The 16,827-nt window shown below is 36.6% G+C and overlaps 1 protein-coding gene across 11 annotated transcripts in view; it reads left to right on the top strand.

Annotated features, from left to right (window-relative positions):
• The window catches only part of SOX6 (SRY-box transcription factor 6), a 369,801-nt gene that overhangs the window by 105,045 nt on the left and 247,929 nt on the right, over window positions 1-16,827 (top strand). For 4 of the 11 annotated variants that reach the window (XM_053979401.1, XM_053979407.1, XM_053979402.1 and 1 more), the window contains exon 1: window positions 936-1,074. The exons of 2 other annotated variants lie outside the window; for them this stretch is intronic. In XM_053979401.1, the coding sequence (XP_053835376.1) occupies window positions 1,037-1,074 (38 nt within the window). In that variant the 5' untranslated portion in view covers window positions 936-1,036. Of the gene's footprint in view, window positions 1-935; window positions 1,460-6,185; window positions 6,312-16,827 lie in introns of those variants that run through there. 5 more of the 11 variants (XM_053979408.1, XM_053979409.1, XM_053979410.1 and 2 more) reach the window with 3 other exon arrangements.

A 16,827-nucleotide genomic window follows, 5' to 3' on the forward strand; every position in this document is an offset into this window, starting at 1 on the left:
CTAAAAGGTTTTCCTTCAAACACAGAATAAAATTAGCTATAAATATGAAATAAATTTGCTTCAAAACTTTATAGCATTTTATCATAAATTCTACAGCACATATTGCTGAAAGTTAACAGCAAACTGTATTAGGTACTGCTGAGCAGAGAGCATAGACCTATAGTTGTGTAAAACCAGATTAGCTATAGGACTATTCTTATGCAAAAGGAAATAAAGTCTGATCTGTAAAGTCTCTATGCAGAAGCTTTAGGAGACTGTGTCTTTGTTTTAAGGGAAAAACAGAACTACTGCTGTATTATTTAATAAAACAGCTATAGCAGAGTTCATGAGAAAAGCATTTCTGTTAGTGAATAGAGCTGTCTTATATTTTTGTCTTATATTTTTCCAAGACCATCCAAACCTCCAATTTACTGTTTCTCAGAAAGACATTTTTGCCCCCTTTGTTATTCTTGCCCTATTTTTGTAGCATTATGCCTTAGTCATCCATGCAACAAGTTTATTTTTCTTTTCCTCTTACCTCTGTCCACAATCAAAGCATGTCCCATGGTCCATCACATATGTTCTAAAGACTAATTTTTTTAGGTGAGCATGTCCAGAATGATTCACATTCTTATATGAGATCTCTGAACTCTTTTACCAGGTTTGTTTTATAATATTTTTACTCATTTCACAACAGAGCTGCCAGAGCTGTATTAAATTTTTATGAAACTGATAACACATATGTAATTTACTACTATTACACTTGAAAATAAAAATGATATATAAGTTTTAGGTATCCCATCTTACACTGTTCTGACCTCATTTGAACTCCCCTTTTTAGCTATTCTAGGCCTCTCTTATCTCATTTTTACTCCTGGCCACTCTTGCTCTTGCTTTCTGACAACACAGATGGGTGGCCTTGCACAAACTGATAACTGTGGCAATTTCTCAGCACACTATTCACTAATAAAAGATGTTATTTTCAAAATTAGGCAGGCATGTGTCATACTTGCTGGCTGGATGAAGATGAGAGGTCGGGCTGTGGCTTCCTGGGAGCATGCAATCATATGAGCCATTGGACTTTACAGCTCCCAGGTTGTTGATGCATTGTTTTACCGACAATTAGGTTAAATAATTAGAGTCTTTCAGAGAAAGGAAGTCTTGTTTTAAGTGTTTGTAAGCTTTTAGTTTTTTAAGATAATCTATTCTTAATTTTTCTCTTTAGCTTGCCATTTAGTTCTCATTTATTTGCTAGGCTATGTTTTGTTATTTTTATATTACAATGAGCTGAAGAGTGTAGGCTGCTTCATTCAGAATGGGAGCCCTGCAAAGGGTTAACCAGCAGAGAATTACAAATGAACTATCAGGAAAGTTGATTATTAATCCAGCAAGAGAGAAAATATCCTTCCAGTTAGCAAGAATTAGTACCTGAAGAGCTGATAATATTGTTCAGGCTGTTGGTGTGGAATGGCAAAACCAGGTAAGCTAATCATCTTCTCAAAGGAACAAAATCTTTTCTTTCATTATAAGAGAGTTTAGTTTTTAAAAGAATCTTTATTATTTTACTTAAAGTATCAGCATGTGAAACAGCATATGTTGATCCTCAGTTTCCTCAAATGAATGAAAGAAATTAAACTTGTGTTTAACTTTGGTAAGAAGATACGTTTCTAAGCCATATTTCTGAGCTACGCAACGTATGTAGCTGTGAAATATCATAACAATTCTTTCCTGGTTTGCGGTTAAGAACTGATTACAAAACCTGAGGAGTCCTTTGCATTTGCAAGCTAATATATTATGTAAGTCTGCTTTTAGTTGTGCTTGGACATATTGTGGGGATTTACAGGAACATTTATGTTGCAGACCTCTTTCATTCAGAGTTATTAGATTTCAGTTTTCACACTATAGGAATTGTTTATTTAAGTTTGTTTTGATACTGTAAACACATTTCTGTTTGTTAAAAAGTTTTTGTTTTTCTTTGGTGGGTTTTCAAAAATCTATGATCTGAGGTTAGAAGAAAATGGATGTTTGGTAAACATACCACTGTGTTTATACAGAGAAATGCAAATGAAACCCTCTAGGTTAGTTGAATATAATCTTATAATTTTGGTAATTTTTTTTAAAAGCTCAAAGTCCTATCTTGAGAAAAGTTTCAAATTTGTGCCCCTGATACTAATAAATAGGTATGATAAACATTTATGTTTTTCAATGTAGTCTTCACTATTTAGCTTATTACAGGAGTTGTGTAAAAGTGTTTAGATGATAGTCTATTACTGTGGAAACTAGAAAGTCTGTGTTCAGCATTTGATAACTTTTCCTAGTTGTGCGCTGTTACTTCAATTAGTAGCACTTAAAAGAATCCTGATTTGCTTGTAGAATGAAATTCAGTATGTACACGATGTGGCTACAGTATTTGTCTTGGTGAAAAAGAGTCCGGATTTTAGCCTGCTATGTATGAAATAGCCTTAAAGCTGTATGAAAGGGATTGTGGTCATACAAGAAGGAAAATGGATAAAACCTGAGTTCTACGGGGTAACTTTTCATAAGCCATAGAGAAAGGAAGAAGAAACCTTTTAATTTTGGGAATGGGAATAAGATATGGCTTCGGGCAAAGGAGAAAGAGAAAGGAAGAAGAGGCAGTGGGGAAAGTGAAAGGGAGAAGTGGTGTTTGTCTGACAGTGTCATTGCATTGCGTGTGACTTTGGCCTCCCTGAGCACAGGGACAGCTGGTGGCCAAGTTCTCTGAAGGGTGTCTCACCACATTAGAGTAAACTAAAGTCCTAGAATTTGCTGATGATAGAGTTATCAGAGCAACAAATGGTGGCATTTTGGGAGCCATGGTAAATATTCAGATATACATAGAGGCAAATAACTTCTGGAAGCACATTTTATCTGAGTATTTTAAGGAGAATGGGGACAACGTAAATAAGCTGCATTTTCTGAGTTTGATCACTGGCATCTAGGAAATATATAAAGAGCAAGAAACCCAATGATGAAAAAATTATCACACAGGAAATGATATACATAGAAAAAATGAGATTGTAATTAGTGGAGGAAAGTAAGAAACTGATTAGAGAAATGAAATTTCCCAGATGTTTAAGGAAAAAATGAAAGTTAAATTAGATAAGCTCTTTTAACTAGTATTGGAGAGGAGTGCTTCCTTCAGAATGGGAGAGCTAAACTTAAAATTAGAAAAGAACTGGCAATTTGAGTTTAGCTCAACTGTTTTCCTGCACGAGAGACTCTTAGGAATGCTCTGCTTGGAACATTATCAGGAACAACTAGTATAGAGCTGTTGGGGAAAAAGTAAAGCACAAAATGAAACTTTCTGTATGCTTATTTGGAATGATTAAGGTGATTATATTACATATGTGTGTACTAACCCACAAATTAGACAAGTAGTACTTCAGGATTTATTGTATTTCATGTATATATGTAGTTGACACTTGAGCTCTAGCACTGTACTGGTTCAACTGGTTCATTTTAAAATTAATTGTGAGCATTAGCTTATTGATAGAATCCTAAATCATCAAACACTACCTGCAAATGAGCAGAAACAGTCTTGATCCCCCTCAGCTATAAACCAGGATAAGTTAGCTGTTATTTAATTATTATTATTTATATCAACTGGGATAAAAGTAATGTTCCTAAGCAAAAGATAGAACCAAAAGATATCAAACAGAAACTCTGGGGTTTTTGTGTCCATTCCAGTGACTTGTTTCAACAACACAGTAGTGTAACCTGGGAAAAATGTCCCCCTACAAGGCAGTTTAGCTGGCACCACTGCTTTTGTGCCAGTTCCTGTTCTCAGTTGTGTATCACAGGAAAAAAAAAGGATTAAAAAAAAAAACTCCAACCAAAAAAGTTAGACGTGTCTGGAATAGGTTGATAAGAACATCATCTGATTTACTGGAACTAGTTTGACTGAGCAGGGTGTTCATGTTAAGTAAAATTGTATTTTCTTCAACACAGACTCTGTAGAACCCAACCTGTTTAAAGGCTTAATGTCAAGGAGAGATGAAGCTCTAGCAGTCTCTGACTAACTAGACACACATCTGGAAACACAGCTGCACTCAGGGAAGGCTGCAGAAGCAGTTAGCCTGCAGCAAGCAAACCATTCCTGTCACTACATGGTTGGTGCAGTAAGATGAGATGATGCAGAGAGTGGAGCATAAATATCTATATGTTGCTTGATTCTCTACTTTATAAATACGTGTTAGTAGCCAGGAAGAAGCTTGTCTACACAAACAGATGGCCAAAGCAAAGTTTGGGCCAGGTTATTTTTGTTTCTTGGGCCACACCTTGTCTGTGGTGACAGTACTGGAGAGAGAATGTGTTTCAGGTCATTAGGAGCTCAGTGAAGCTATATGGATAACACTGAAGTATTTTATAAGATTCAGTGTAAAGCTGCATAGTTCAAGGAAGCTCATGTCTTATTGGCTATGGCTAAGGTCAGTTATCCACACAATGAGGGGGAAACTCTTTCATAAACAAGTAGATAAATATGGTGCAGGTGGCGCTTAGCCTTGTTTCAGGCTGTAATGTTACCAAAACAGCTCAAGAACAGCTTCAGCTTTTACAGAGCATCAGCAGCAGAGAGTGGTCAGATATAAAATAATGTAAAAGTTGTGTCATGGAAAGAGGACAAATACATGGCATTTTCATGGCTTTGCACACAGATGTCTATCTCTACAAGATACTAAAGAGAGACTATAGAATCATTAGAACTCTTCTTCTAGAAGAAAATAAATTGTAAAATGCTAGGGCTGAAAAAAAACAAATTGAGCTTACCCAATCTAAACATCAGAATAAAACAGGCCTAGTGTCTTGTGGATTTTGCTTTCTGCAAACTCTGTAATGTTCCATGTGTTTCAAAAAAGCTGTTTAGATATATAGGTGATTGTTAGCACTTGATCCATGTTTGATAACAGAGGAAAATCGTAAGACTTCATTTTGCCTTTGGGGCTATCATTTTTCCTGTCTTATGAAAAATAATTATATTTTAAACAGCTGCAAAAAGAGAAGATCTTAAAGAGTTAATTGAATCACATGCTGCTAAAGGAAAGCATTTTCTTTCCTTTTTTTTTTCCTCATCTGAAGTAGGAGTTACATGTGTTCCTTATTACACCCAACATAGTCCAGTAGTTTTTTAAAAAGACATACTCATGCAGCAGTGTATTCTCAAAGACACATTATTTTCAGCTACTAAATCCTGGAGCAACCCAACACGTGTCATTTTTCACCTTCTGGACAGAGTTCTGTGGCTGTAGTGGATGATAGCACATAACATCCATAGAACTGTAAAATGTAATCCCCTACCTGTCTTTACTACACAGGTTTTGGGTGCATTTTTATAGATGCCAGAAGAAAATCTGCTGGCATTTCTTTCAAAGGTAGTCCAAATCAGTGTTGGTGTAGTTATTAATTATTCTGTGGTGTTTAGGCCAAATGTTTTAATGGAAGTAAAAAACACACAAAAACGACAAACGAAGGCAAAACCCACAGCAAATTTACTTCAACTGTAATCACCCAAGTTTGTGAGAGCCAAAGGACAGCAGACTGAGTGTTTTCCCACAAATGGGTTTCTTTTACAGACTTTACTGATGAGGTTGTGATGTACAGGTGTTCGGTGTTGGAGGCGAACAGGGGTGTTCAGAGCAAAGTAGAGATTTTTCAGGGCACTTTCTTCTTCAGTAGGTCAAGCAAGCAAACTCTGTGGTGCTGGGAGAAGGCCAAAGCTGGGCACTTCAGCTGCACATCCTTTTGGCCTTTCTACCTCTGAACAGGATAAAGTAAAAAATACATAAGTTTGTCTGCTAACAGTTTATGCTCATGTGCCAGTTTCCTGGCATTTTATGTGTTTAAACCTCAGTGATCATTGCAGTAGCCAGATCCTAATTGTTTAGTCTCTTTTTTTTTTTTTTTTCCAAAGCAAAGTTTTCATCGGGACTGTGCTTGTCTAGTTCCAACCTAAAGAATTGTTCTGCCTCAATATTAACTTGGATTTTAAAAAAGCCCCATGTACAAGCATACACCCCACTTTTTTACATGAAAAATGTGAGCTAAATATCAAATGTCCTTATTCTTTATTAGGGTAGGCTTTTAGCATTTATTGAGGTAATATACATGGTTTACTAGTGTTTATACTGAATCTCTCTTGTTTGTGATTTTTCAATAGACTGCTTTTTCTTTGCAAAAATTATTTTTAGGACGCTGTTGGTTCATCCTTCTACTTTTCCCATCAGCTGTGGTCTGTTTAACACTATCACCACCTTAGAGAGCACAGTGCTGAGAGAAAACAAAGTAGCTGCTGGTGACCCTGTGACAACTGTCTGGTAATCCTGATTACTAACCTAGAGCATTGTTTAATCTAAAGGCCGAATAAAACCCTGCAGGAGAGAAACACTGTTTTGTTCTAAATGCTTATTAGGAAGGGAGCTGCTGTGTTATAAGCAGCAGAATAATAACCCTCCCTGGCTTGTCGGGGTTCAGATCTAGGCATTCAGTGAATACTTGCCTGGACTTCCTATTGCAAGAAAGAGCTAAGTTTTGGAATTGATGTCAAAGTCAACTAAAACAATAATCAGTAATAGCAGCTTTGTTTTTCAGGGAGGATCAGAGTCGGTTTTGAGCCGTACTAATATAGTTCTAAAGCTAGTATATGGACTTCATTAGGGTTATTCTCTTCTGCACCCTACAGCTGTGACATGGAATCCAGAGTTACTGGGTCCTCTGTCTCCTGCTGTCTGCTTTTAGCTGTCTTGTTTTCTTTGCAAGCAAAGAAAGGAATGAATAGAAATGACTACTTCATCTGCTAGTATCACTAATAATTTCTGCATTGTATGAGAAATGTCACTTTCCTATTTTCCTAAAACTGAAGTTTTCAGGGAATAAATTAGAAAGAAAACTCAGTGCCAGCAAATAAATTATTGAGACTTTTTATAAATGTTTTTTTCCCTATCATACAATTTATTATCCTTTAAGGGTATAATCAACATGCCTTAGGTCACAGATGATCATATAAGTTGTAGAAATTTTAATTCATCAGGGGTGATGTTCTGATTTTACTTCCTTAGCTCCAGCAGTGAAGCAACAATTTAAGTATAAAAACTGTGCCAGTATGGTAAAATACCTCTTCAAAAATTATTAGAACTAGAAAAAATGGGTTGACTGGCACCAACCAGATCTAGAGAGATTGACTCATACAGCAGCAATTGAAAGAAAAAAATATTTGTTGTTAAAAAAAGTATTGCTCTGTGAACCTGTAATATTGTTTTTAGAACCAGAGTGGGAAGAAATGCCTGCTTTAGAAAATTTGTGATCAAGCACTATATCAATTACTGTAGTTCTCACTACTAACAATTAGCATAGTGAATTCCATCCATATTATGTATAGACATGTCAGTCTAAACAACATATAATTATATGCAGGGTAGAGAACTTTTACCTCCATATTTATGTATCTGTGTACATAAGCATGCACACCAATACATACACACATGGATACAAGTCCATTTCAGCCATTATTTATAGATATTCTATATATGCAAGTACATAGGTGAGCATATATATACATCTAATGATCATGTATGTACATGGGCACAGTAATACCCCATGTGATTTTTATACTGATATTTGGCACAAAGCTTCACATTTCCTTAAAAATACTGTCTGTCTTCCATGTAATTCTACTTTCAGAGATGACAATCTATAATTTAGAGAACTAATACACTATCAGCAAAAATTATTGAGAAGTACTTGACAATATCAGAAGTACATGAGAGTGCTGATGATTCTTCCAGGCCATTGGCAGCAGTTTTATTTGTGTAATGCATGGGTCAGTTCTAGCACAGCAATGGGCCCGTGGCCATCCCTGTGTTCTACCTTGCACTTGCAGGATTCCTATTATTAACCAAATAGAGAATTGGACATTGTACATGTTTAATTATTAGCTAAGATATTATTAAAGTTGCGTTTAGGGATTATAGAGATACTATTGATATTTTTGCCAATTAAAAAAAAAATCTTTCAAAAAAAATTTTAAAAAAATCTTTTTTTTTTCAAAGATTTCAGGAGAAAAATCTTTCAATAATACCTTTCTGGCAATATCTGTAGTAGTCCATGAAGGGCTTGTGTCTCCTAATTTATGAAGTTGTCTGGTACATAATTCCTTTTCTCATTGTTTCTGTTACCATCTTCTGTACAATACCATCATCTTCTAATATGATATTATATTGTGAAAACTGAAAATAACCTAATCAAAATAGCTTTCAGATGCTTAATTAGATTTTTTTTGTGTTTGCTAGAAAATAGGATTTTTTAATACCTTTGTTTCTTACAGGATTAAGCAAGTATTAATTCTGTTTTCTAGTATTCATCCTGCTTTGCTGATTAGACTTCTTTAATTATAAGAAGTTTTTATCACTCTTCTGTCCCATAAAAGATAATAAGGTACTTTACAGCTTGAACCCATACAAAATGGTTTTTTTCACCCTTGAAGTCAGTGCACAAGTGATTAACCCCAAAAGTTGCACCAATATTTTTAATAACATTAAAACTGATGGCTTTATTTTTATGATAAGATAAATTAGGGATTTTTTTTTTAAGATACAGTTTAAGAAAGCACTGGTTCTCATTATATGATACAGACATTTTGTGGGATTGCTGAGATTTGTGTATGACTGGTAGAGGTTTGCTATTGGCCTGAGAGTATCAATATTGAGCTAGTGTACATTTGTGTTCAGTGATGACCTCAGAATCATGGACTAGTAATAAGGGGCCTAAAACTAGGGGGCTTTGTTCCATTTTGGTTTCAACAGGTTTATTCCCACCTAAAAATGTTTTTGAGAACTGTCAGTCATTTACTCTTCCTGCCAGGTGATTGTGGACTAACTGGAAATGTCTTGCCGGCTTTACCATTTTAGTTTGCAGATAATCTTCCCTTTTTTCTCGTCAGTTCTATTTAATACCATTGTCATAGCTGAAGATCCAAGTTTCTCTCTCAAGTCCATGGAGTGGTATTAATTTGATTTCATGAAACCTCATAAAGACCATTAAGCTTCATACAGGAACCTGCACTTTGCTTATAACTTAGACATCAGATTACAAGGTCAGGCATGTAATTTTCATAATTTAGAAATAATACTGGATCAAGACTTTTAATACATTGGTTTGTTGACCTATGGCTTTGGATAGTGCCAATTTTTCGTTCTAATCTGTTACAAACATGGCATAGTTACCCAACCTTTGTTATCCTATTATTCTGGTTTATAGATTGATAACCATTCTGTGAGCTATGAGGTGTGGACCTGCCCCTGCTGCATTCCCTGAACTAAAGAGAAAAAAAAAAAAAACCACAAGAACAAAAGGAAAAAGAACCCCCCCCCCCACTAAGCATTAAATTGTAGGGTGATCTGGAGATAAAAACAGAATCTCTTTTTTGCTTTTCAAATATTTGCTTGGCCTTCAAAAGGTATTTGCCTTTTGTGTTTACATTGGATTTATTTTTTTGGCCTGCATGCTGAAAGAGAATGATATATTAAAGAATAATGGACAATAGTGAGGAAAATGCTCTCAGTTTTCACATCTAGCCTGTATTTTCTACTTCAGGTTTATTTTTTTAATCTTGTCTACTTCTATTTAAAAAGAAACTGCTGAGTATTGTAAAGGGTTGTAAATGTGAAAGTATCAGATGAAGTACAGTACAAGAAGATTATCTACAGGTTGGCAGGCAGTAATGAGAGTTGGCAAAGTGCCATTTTCTTCTATGAACCTTTGGGACCTCAAGCTATTCCTGTGAGTGGCAGAACAATGTAAGGCTTCAAAAGCCCGTGATCTGTCATTTACAGGAGTGCTTTCTGCTGTTCCTGAGAGACAGGTGAGGTTTGTCTCTCTAAAGTTGTATAAATCTTCACCAAGGCAAAAGGGAAGATGCATTGGCTGAGAGTTGATGTCCGTGTCATATCATCTTCAATTCTTTCCCTCTGGATGGCGTCAGAGCTTCCTTGGAACCTGCATTGTGCCTTGTGGATTTACTTTCATTAAAAGAGCAGGGTTTAAGCAAGTTTGTATAAAAATATAATGTAATTTAAAACCCCACACTCAAGGGAAGCACCACTTTGTGACAATTGCCCGTTCCAAGTTTATCTTTTTTGTTGCTCAAGTCAGTCCCTTTGTCATTTTACACACAACTACTACATCATCAAAAGATTGTGATTTTGTTAGAGTGAAGTCATGAGGTGGAGATATTTCCCATATCTTCTCATGCAATGCTTTATTATTTTTGATGCTACTAACTTAAAAACAAACATGACCCAATGATTTATTTGAAGTATCTTGATTAACGTGCTTTGAAAACATGGGCATTTATAATAGATAAAAATATATTTCACCACATGTATGTCATAAAGCTCTTAGTATGTTACAGTTTGTGAAAATTACAGTCAGTTAATAATGTGTCAGCTCCCCACTGTGTGCTTCGTAGGATACTGAATGGGTGTTACAAGATTTATTTGCTGGATTTTGCAGGTTTTCTGTAGCGTGTCAGATGCCTTGCTGATTGCTTGGTGAAGCCTAGAGCATGAGCTCCCTCCTGCAATGTTTACTTTAAGTCAATCTACATTTGCTTAAAAGTATGACAGAATTAAAATCAAATCACCTCCTTGGAACTTTCCTAAAAGCCTGGATACTCTTTAGTGAGAATATTGCGTGTAATTTAGATGCACACTTATGTGGGAATCACAATTTACTTTGTAGTTCTTAGAATTACAGGGAATAGATTGGTAATAAAACATGTATTGTAGTGTTACTAAAGTGATAATAATATTGCAAATAATTTATATACTATGGGATTTTGAAGGGGGGATAGGGAGTTACTTCTTTATTGACTTTGTTCATAATGTATTTACAAGGATTCTCTCTCCTTTTAAACCTTTCGTTCTTATGTATTTCCTTGACCTGTTCATGTCTTCTAGTTCTTTCATTCATAAAATTTCTTGGCCTTGTTGGTACAGTGCTATTTTACACCTAAAATCTTAGACAGTGGGAATGCTCAGTTAAGTTTTGAGTTCTATTATCTTTCTGGTGATTTTTTTTTTTTCTTGCTGGGAATACATTGGAGCATTTCTGTTTAAATATTTCCATTCATGTCCTGCAGTGTGGGCAGCCTTCAAGTTTAGTTAAAAGTTGCAGAAATACCTGTTTTCAAAAAACATAAAATCCTGAAGACAATTGATGACTGGGATTAAAACTGTAGGATGGCAGGCAATTTGGGCAACACATAGGTGGTGTCTGTGGTGTTCCATTGACCTGCCATATAGAATGTTATATCAGGATAACATGAAGGGTAAATTTCTGTGTGACTTCAAGAGCACTAAGCACCAACTTGTATAGCAATTGGGCAAAAAAAAAAAAAAAAAAAAAATCAAATGGAGTTTAGAAAAAGAGAAATTGTGTGGGCTGATTTAGGATTTGAGGCTCTTGTCTGATGCTAATAAAGTGTTCTGATGTCATTCATTTTGTAGCTATAATGTACCCTACAGAAATAATTTGTATAATATGTGCTTGCATGTTCTATATTGAATGAGGTATATGTTCATAATTTCTGGCTTTCAGATTTAAATCTGTTAACACAGCAAGAGCTCAATGAGTTCTGATAATAATAGTCCTATAATGCAGAGATACTGAGAACTATGCAAATCGAAGGAGTCATTCATTTCACAAAAGTAGTAAAGAAAGGAACTTGCCAGAGTTGCAAAGAACCATTTCTGCAAGGGTCACACAGAATCGATTAGCCCATAATCAAAATATTTTTGAGACATCTTATGATTTTGAGAGAGGTAATTGAAAAGGAGTTTTGAGAATGGGTGTTTTGAGAAGTATATTTCAGATCTACTACTTTCGACTATATTTGTCTCATGTGCCCTAAACACACGCATATTAAGAAATATAGGTTTTAATTCCATGTCTGGTTTCTACTGAGACCATATATCAGGAGAGTAAGGCTCTTTTCCAGATAATTATTTGGGGAGGTATAAGCTTTTTCTTTCTGTTTCTCTTTCCCATTTTGTGTGTAACTATGTATGCAAAGTAGGAGTAGTAGAAATTTCTAGAATTAATATGGAACAAAAATTAGTTTTAAACTTTGTTATCTTTTTATTTGCAACTTCTCCAGACTTTCTTCTTCATTTAAAATTTACCTCTCTTCCCTGCCTTGTAAAAACATATTTATTTTGTGTTGGTTTATTTGGAAATATTAGAGCACTGTGGGCAGGGTTTATGGAGATATCATATAGAGTGTTTCTTGCATGCAGAATGAAGTGGTCATTTTCTTTCTGTTTTGTGCTTTCCCATGTTTTTATATATTTAGTTGTAATTGCATTTCATTGTGGAGGGTGTGTTCCACAAACAGGCTGGACTGGCACACTGCTGGGGCACCTTCAGGGGGCCCTGTGGTTCTGCAGAGAGTGTTTTGAGCTGATAGCATTATTTCTATCTTTCTAGCTCAAAACTTGGAACGTTCGAAATATCAACTTTGCATCTGGTCATTTTCATAAAGTTTCTGGCAAATCTAGAGGAGATATTCCCAAAATCTTCTCATAGTATATTACCATGCTGGAATAATTCCTGTTCAACCTTTCAGTTGGTCTCAAGTGACAACTTTCTGGTAGGTGCTGGGCAGGCATTTGGTTCATCAGGCACCTTAATCCGTCTTTCATTGGTTTAAGCCTAACCTGGTCTCTAGGCTTGTTTTAAAGTGCCTCCATCCCTCCTTTCCTCCCCATGCCCCAAAACCCAGTGCCTGGTAAAGGCACCTGGGAGAGCCCCAGGCATCTCTTGACCCTGTTATTAACCATTCTGGAGGAGGATGAGTGGGAAGCACTCCACAGCCTCAGGTGCCCTTTAGAAAGGTCTGGTGCCAAGGCTGTTAGAGCAGTGGGAACTAGGGGGAACTGTGCACCCATTCCCATTGGTGATCCATGAGGTCTGCCTAGTAAAGCTGCACCTTAAAATATCTTGAGTGAAATCCTGATTCTGCTGAAGTCGCTGGCTACTTAGGCATTACTTTTATATCAGCAAGGATTTCACCAGTATTTTTATTTTGCAGCTGTAGAGGGGGGGGAAGCCTGAACCAAGATGAATGTGACTTCACATTGTGAAATAGATTCTGTGCTAGTTTCATCCTTGCCTTCCTCCCATCTGAATAACAGTAAATGATGTTCTCTGTTAATAAGTGTGTACTTTGTCTAAATTGCATTTATTTTTCTTTTGCCATATATGCCATTTTACTATTTTACTATTAATCATCCCCTTCTGCTCTTTACTGTACAAAGACACTGTTGTGCTGATGGAGCATATTTAATCTTTGGTTCCGACATGTATTTTATTTCTATTGTTGTTTTCCCATTTCTTTATGGAAAATCTTGCTTTATTGACTCTTAAATCATGGGTTAAGCCCTTATTGAAAACACGTTCTGTATGTACTTCTTGTGAGTGAAAGAAGTTCTTTTGAGGTTATAGGCTAGGCTTGTACAAATACTTCACTATACAGTAAAAATTCAGAGGTCTCCTATATGTTATCTAAAGCTAGAAATATACCCATTTACTCTGCAGCACATCATAAAAGAGATGCATACTATGTTCACGTCTGTCAGTGCCTTAAGTCACCACTCTACAGTCTTTTTTAAATTTTCTTTTTATTGAAACCAAGAAACAAAACAAAGACCAAAAAAAAAAAAAAAAGCAAAATCAACATCAATTACATGTCAACATGACATCAAACAGCTTAATATATCAAAAAAATAAATGCATGATCTGGTGACTCAATGGACTCAGGGATTTCTGCCCATTTGGCATTTACAGAGAGGTAAAGAAAAGGCAAATAGCTGCACATCTGTATTGGGAAAAATGTCCAATCTAAAATTGGTCATCGTGACAGCATCAGAAACCTCTCAGCTGAGGTTACTTGGAAATAAATAATACAAGGAAGAGGAAGAGATGTTCCAACAGTCTTGCTCTTATATACATTTAGAGTTTTGTGCAATGAGCATTGTGCAGGTGTAAATCTTTGTATAAAAAGATTACTTTAAGGATGGAGATATTCTGCTTACTGATGCTAGGTAAGGTTTGTAGTTGGATGTGTAGTACAGCTGCATGCAGAGTAATGCAAAAATGCAATGAGAAAAAAAAAATCTCTGAAAATAAATGTGACTATCTGGTGAAACTATTAAAATAAATACTGACTCCAAGCCTATTTGTATATTTGCTGAAAGACATATGAAAAAGCCTCTTTGTATAAGTAATAAACACATGAAAACCACTGAGAATTGGTTAAGCCCCTAAAATAATATTCTGGGAATTCCATTCATTATTATAGCAAAGGGCATCATAACTTTATGGTAAGTAGGGAAGGCTAGGAGAGAGGTGAGACTATGGGGGTGGGAACTAGAGAAAGAAAACCCAGAAAGATCCAGAATCAAACACAGCCTCTGTTATTTGAATTTGTTGTTCGTTTTCAATGGAGTGATAACTGGAACAGCTCAGGCTGAACTGCCTGGCTCGACACTCCTCATTCTAAGGAATTTGGATGTGTTTCACAGCTTACATCTGGACAACAGGGCACAGGATAAAAAAGGCACAAGGATGGATCACATTCTCTTTGCACAGTTAAGGCTTGAAGCCAATATCTAATAAATGTATGGATGAAAAAAGATAAGTACACATAGACACATAGATTTATATATCTACACAAACGTGTTCATGCGTATATAAATCCAGATTCACAAGGGATTTCTCATTTTGTTGTTAGATCAGTTCATAGATCTATGTTCTGTCTCTTCAGAGTCAAAAGAAGTTACCTTCTGGAATTTATTTTTCATTTTTTTTTCTTACCAAAGCTGACTATTTATTCAGCGCTATCTGAGATCTCTTTTTGTTAATCTTATTACAAGTACAGCTATAGGCCTCAAAGGAGGTGATAAGTGACCCATTGGACCTGGAAATGGTGCTTTCTGTGACAGCAGGGAATACGTTATGAACTCCTTATCTTATCTTTTAGATCAGCGATAACTTCAGTGAGACCACTTGGTCAATATTGTACATCTCACTCTACGGTCTCCCCCAAGCAGTGACAAAATTGTGCCCAGTGCATGTAACTTGGCTTCTATGGATGGCAGAGCAGAGCATAGTGCACCACAGAGCCTGTGGGGAGAAGCAGCTCCTGTGGGGAAAATAGCAGTACACGGGAACCTCAAAGGAAATTTAAGAAGGGATGGTGTGAGCCTATGTGTGCTTGTGTGTTGAAGTCTGAAGGCAGAGAACTATGAGGGCTATGTGGAACATTTCCTGGAGCTTACAGCTCATGAACATGGCAGGATTGTCAGCCCTGCAGTGTCCATCCCTTCCCTCTGGGCCCCTGCCAGTGCCCCTGTGCCCTGTGTCAGGCGCTGCATCCCAGCCCCGGGGTGGGAGCTCCTCAGGGCATCCTCCTGCTGCTGTTCTAGCACTCTCCCACCCCACGTTCTCTTCAGCTGAGGAAGGACTTTTCAGTCTCCCGCTACACCGTCCCCCAGATGCTTGGATGTCAAAGTCCAGAGGACTTTGGATAACTCCATTTCTGCTATTCCATTTTGTCCTTGCTGTTTCAGGTTGCTAAAGGCAGGGAGTGTAAACTATCTTAGTCTTTTATTTGTACACTCATTTGTTTTGAGTGAGCTAACAGTAAACCACCAACTGTCATATCCCAGAATTTATCAAAATGGCACATAGAGAATACAACTGTAACAACCAATTCCTTTGTTTCCCTGCTCTATTATGATTTCATTGTAAAATTTATTTTTCAAAATTTGCTCATTCCATTCTCCTACACAGAAGATCACTGCTGCCACCGAAACACTTTGGCATATGATATGTCCCATTTTAAAACCTTTACAGGCATCTGGCATCTCCTCATTTGCCTCATCTAGACACAGATCAGTCCCTCTCTGTAGTCAGCACAAGTGAAATGCAGCCTTTGCTGGAGCAGTTTAGCAACCCTGATGTATAGACATTGTTTCAAAGGAATGTATAGAAGCAGCATCACAACCTTTAAGGGCTTGACCCATCCTGGAGGAGAGAGAGAACTTCAAACTTTAACACTTCCTTCCAAACTACTCTAAAACCTCTTTAGTGTGAAAGCGTCTCTCTTGGAAGCATAAAAGATTTAGCTCTTTTGCTCCAGGCAGGACTTTTAAACCTAATACTTATATAAGTAAACTGTCCCCTCTAGTTCTCATATTAACTTCTAATGCCACACTGGCAGGCTTGTTGGTTATATTCTGGGTGTGTGAAATAGGCAGCTGCTGGAGATGGGCTGGCAGGCTAACATGGGCTGAGGTAACATTAGCAGCAAGATGGATTTTGGTTTTGACTGCTGCCTTAAGGGAAATTCCTGAAAATGTTTCTCTTATGTATTTAGTGCATGTAGTCCATTTTTCACATGTTTGGGTATCAGTGCAATATTTCTGCATTTCATTGTGTTTCATGTTTTTCTGCAATGAGATGAAGTATTGTGCTGCTGACAATGTTTAAATAAAAGCCTGGGTAGCATTTTGCAATGAAAATGAGAAGATTTTTTTTTCCAATTTAAGTTAGCATGAGACAAGAACACAAGTGTCTACTCTTTCAAGGAATTTATAAAGCTGGCAGTGATGTGGTTGTAGTAGTATGCCACAGTTACCTTTTGACAGCTTCATTAGCATTATGCAAATATTTCTGTCAATTTTTGAACAAGCTGCATTTGCGATGAAAAACCTTACCGTGTGGACAGGAAGACTTTGCACAAAGTGTAGATTTAACACCCTCTTGACTCCAAAC

The sequence above is a fragment of the Vidua macroura genome, chromosome 6 (genome assembly GCF_024509145.1).
Source record: "Vidua macroura isolate BioBank_ID:100142 chromosome 6, ASM2450914v1, whole genome shotgun sequence".
Taxonomy (NCBI): domain Eukaryota; kingdom Metazoa; phylum Chordata; class Aves; order Passeriformes; family Viduidae; genus Vidua; species Vidua macroura.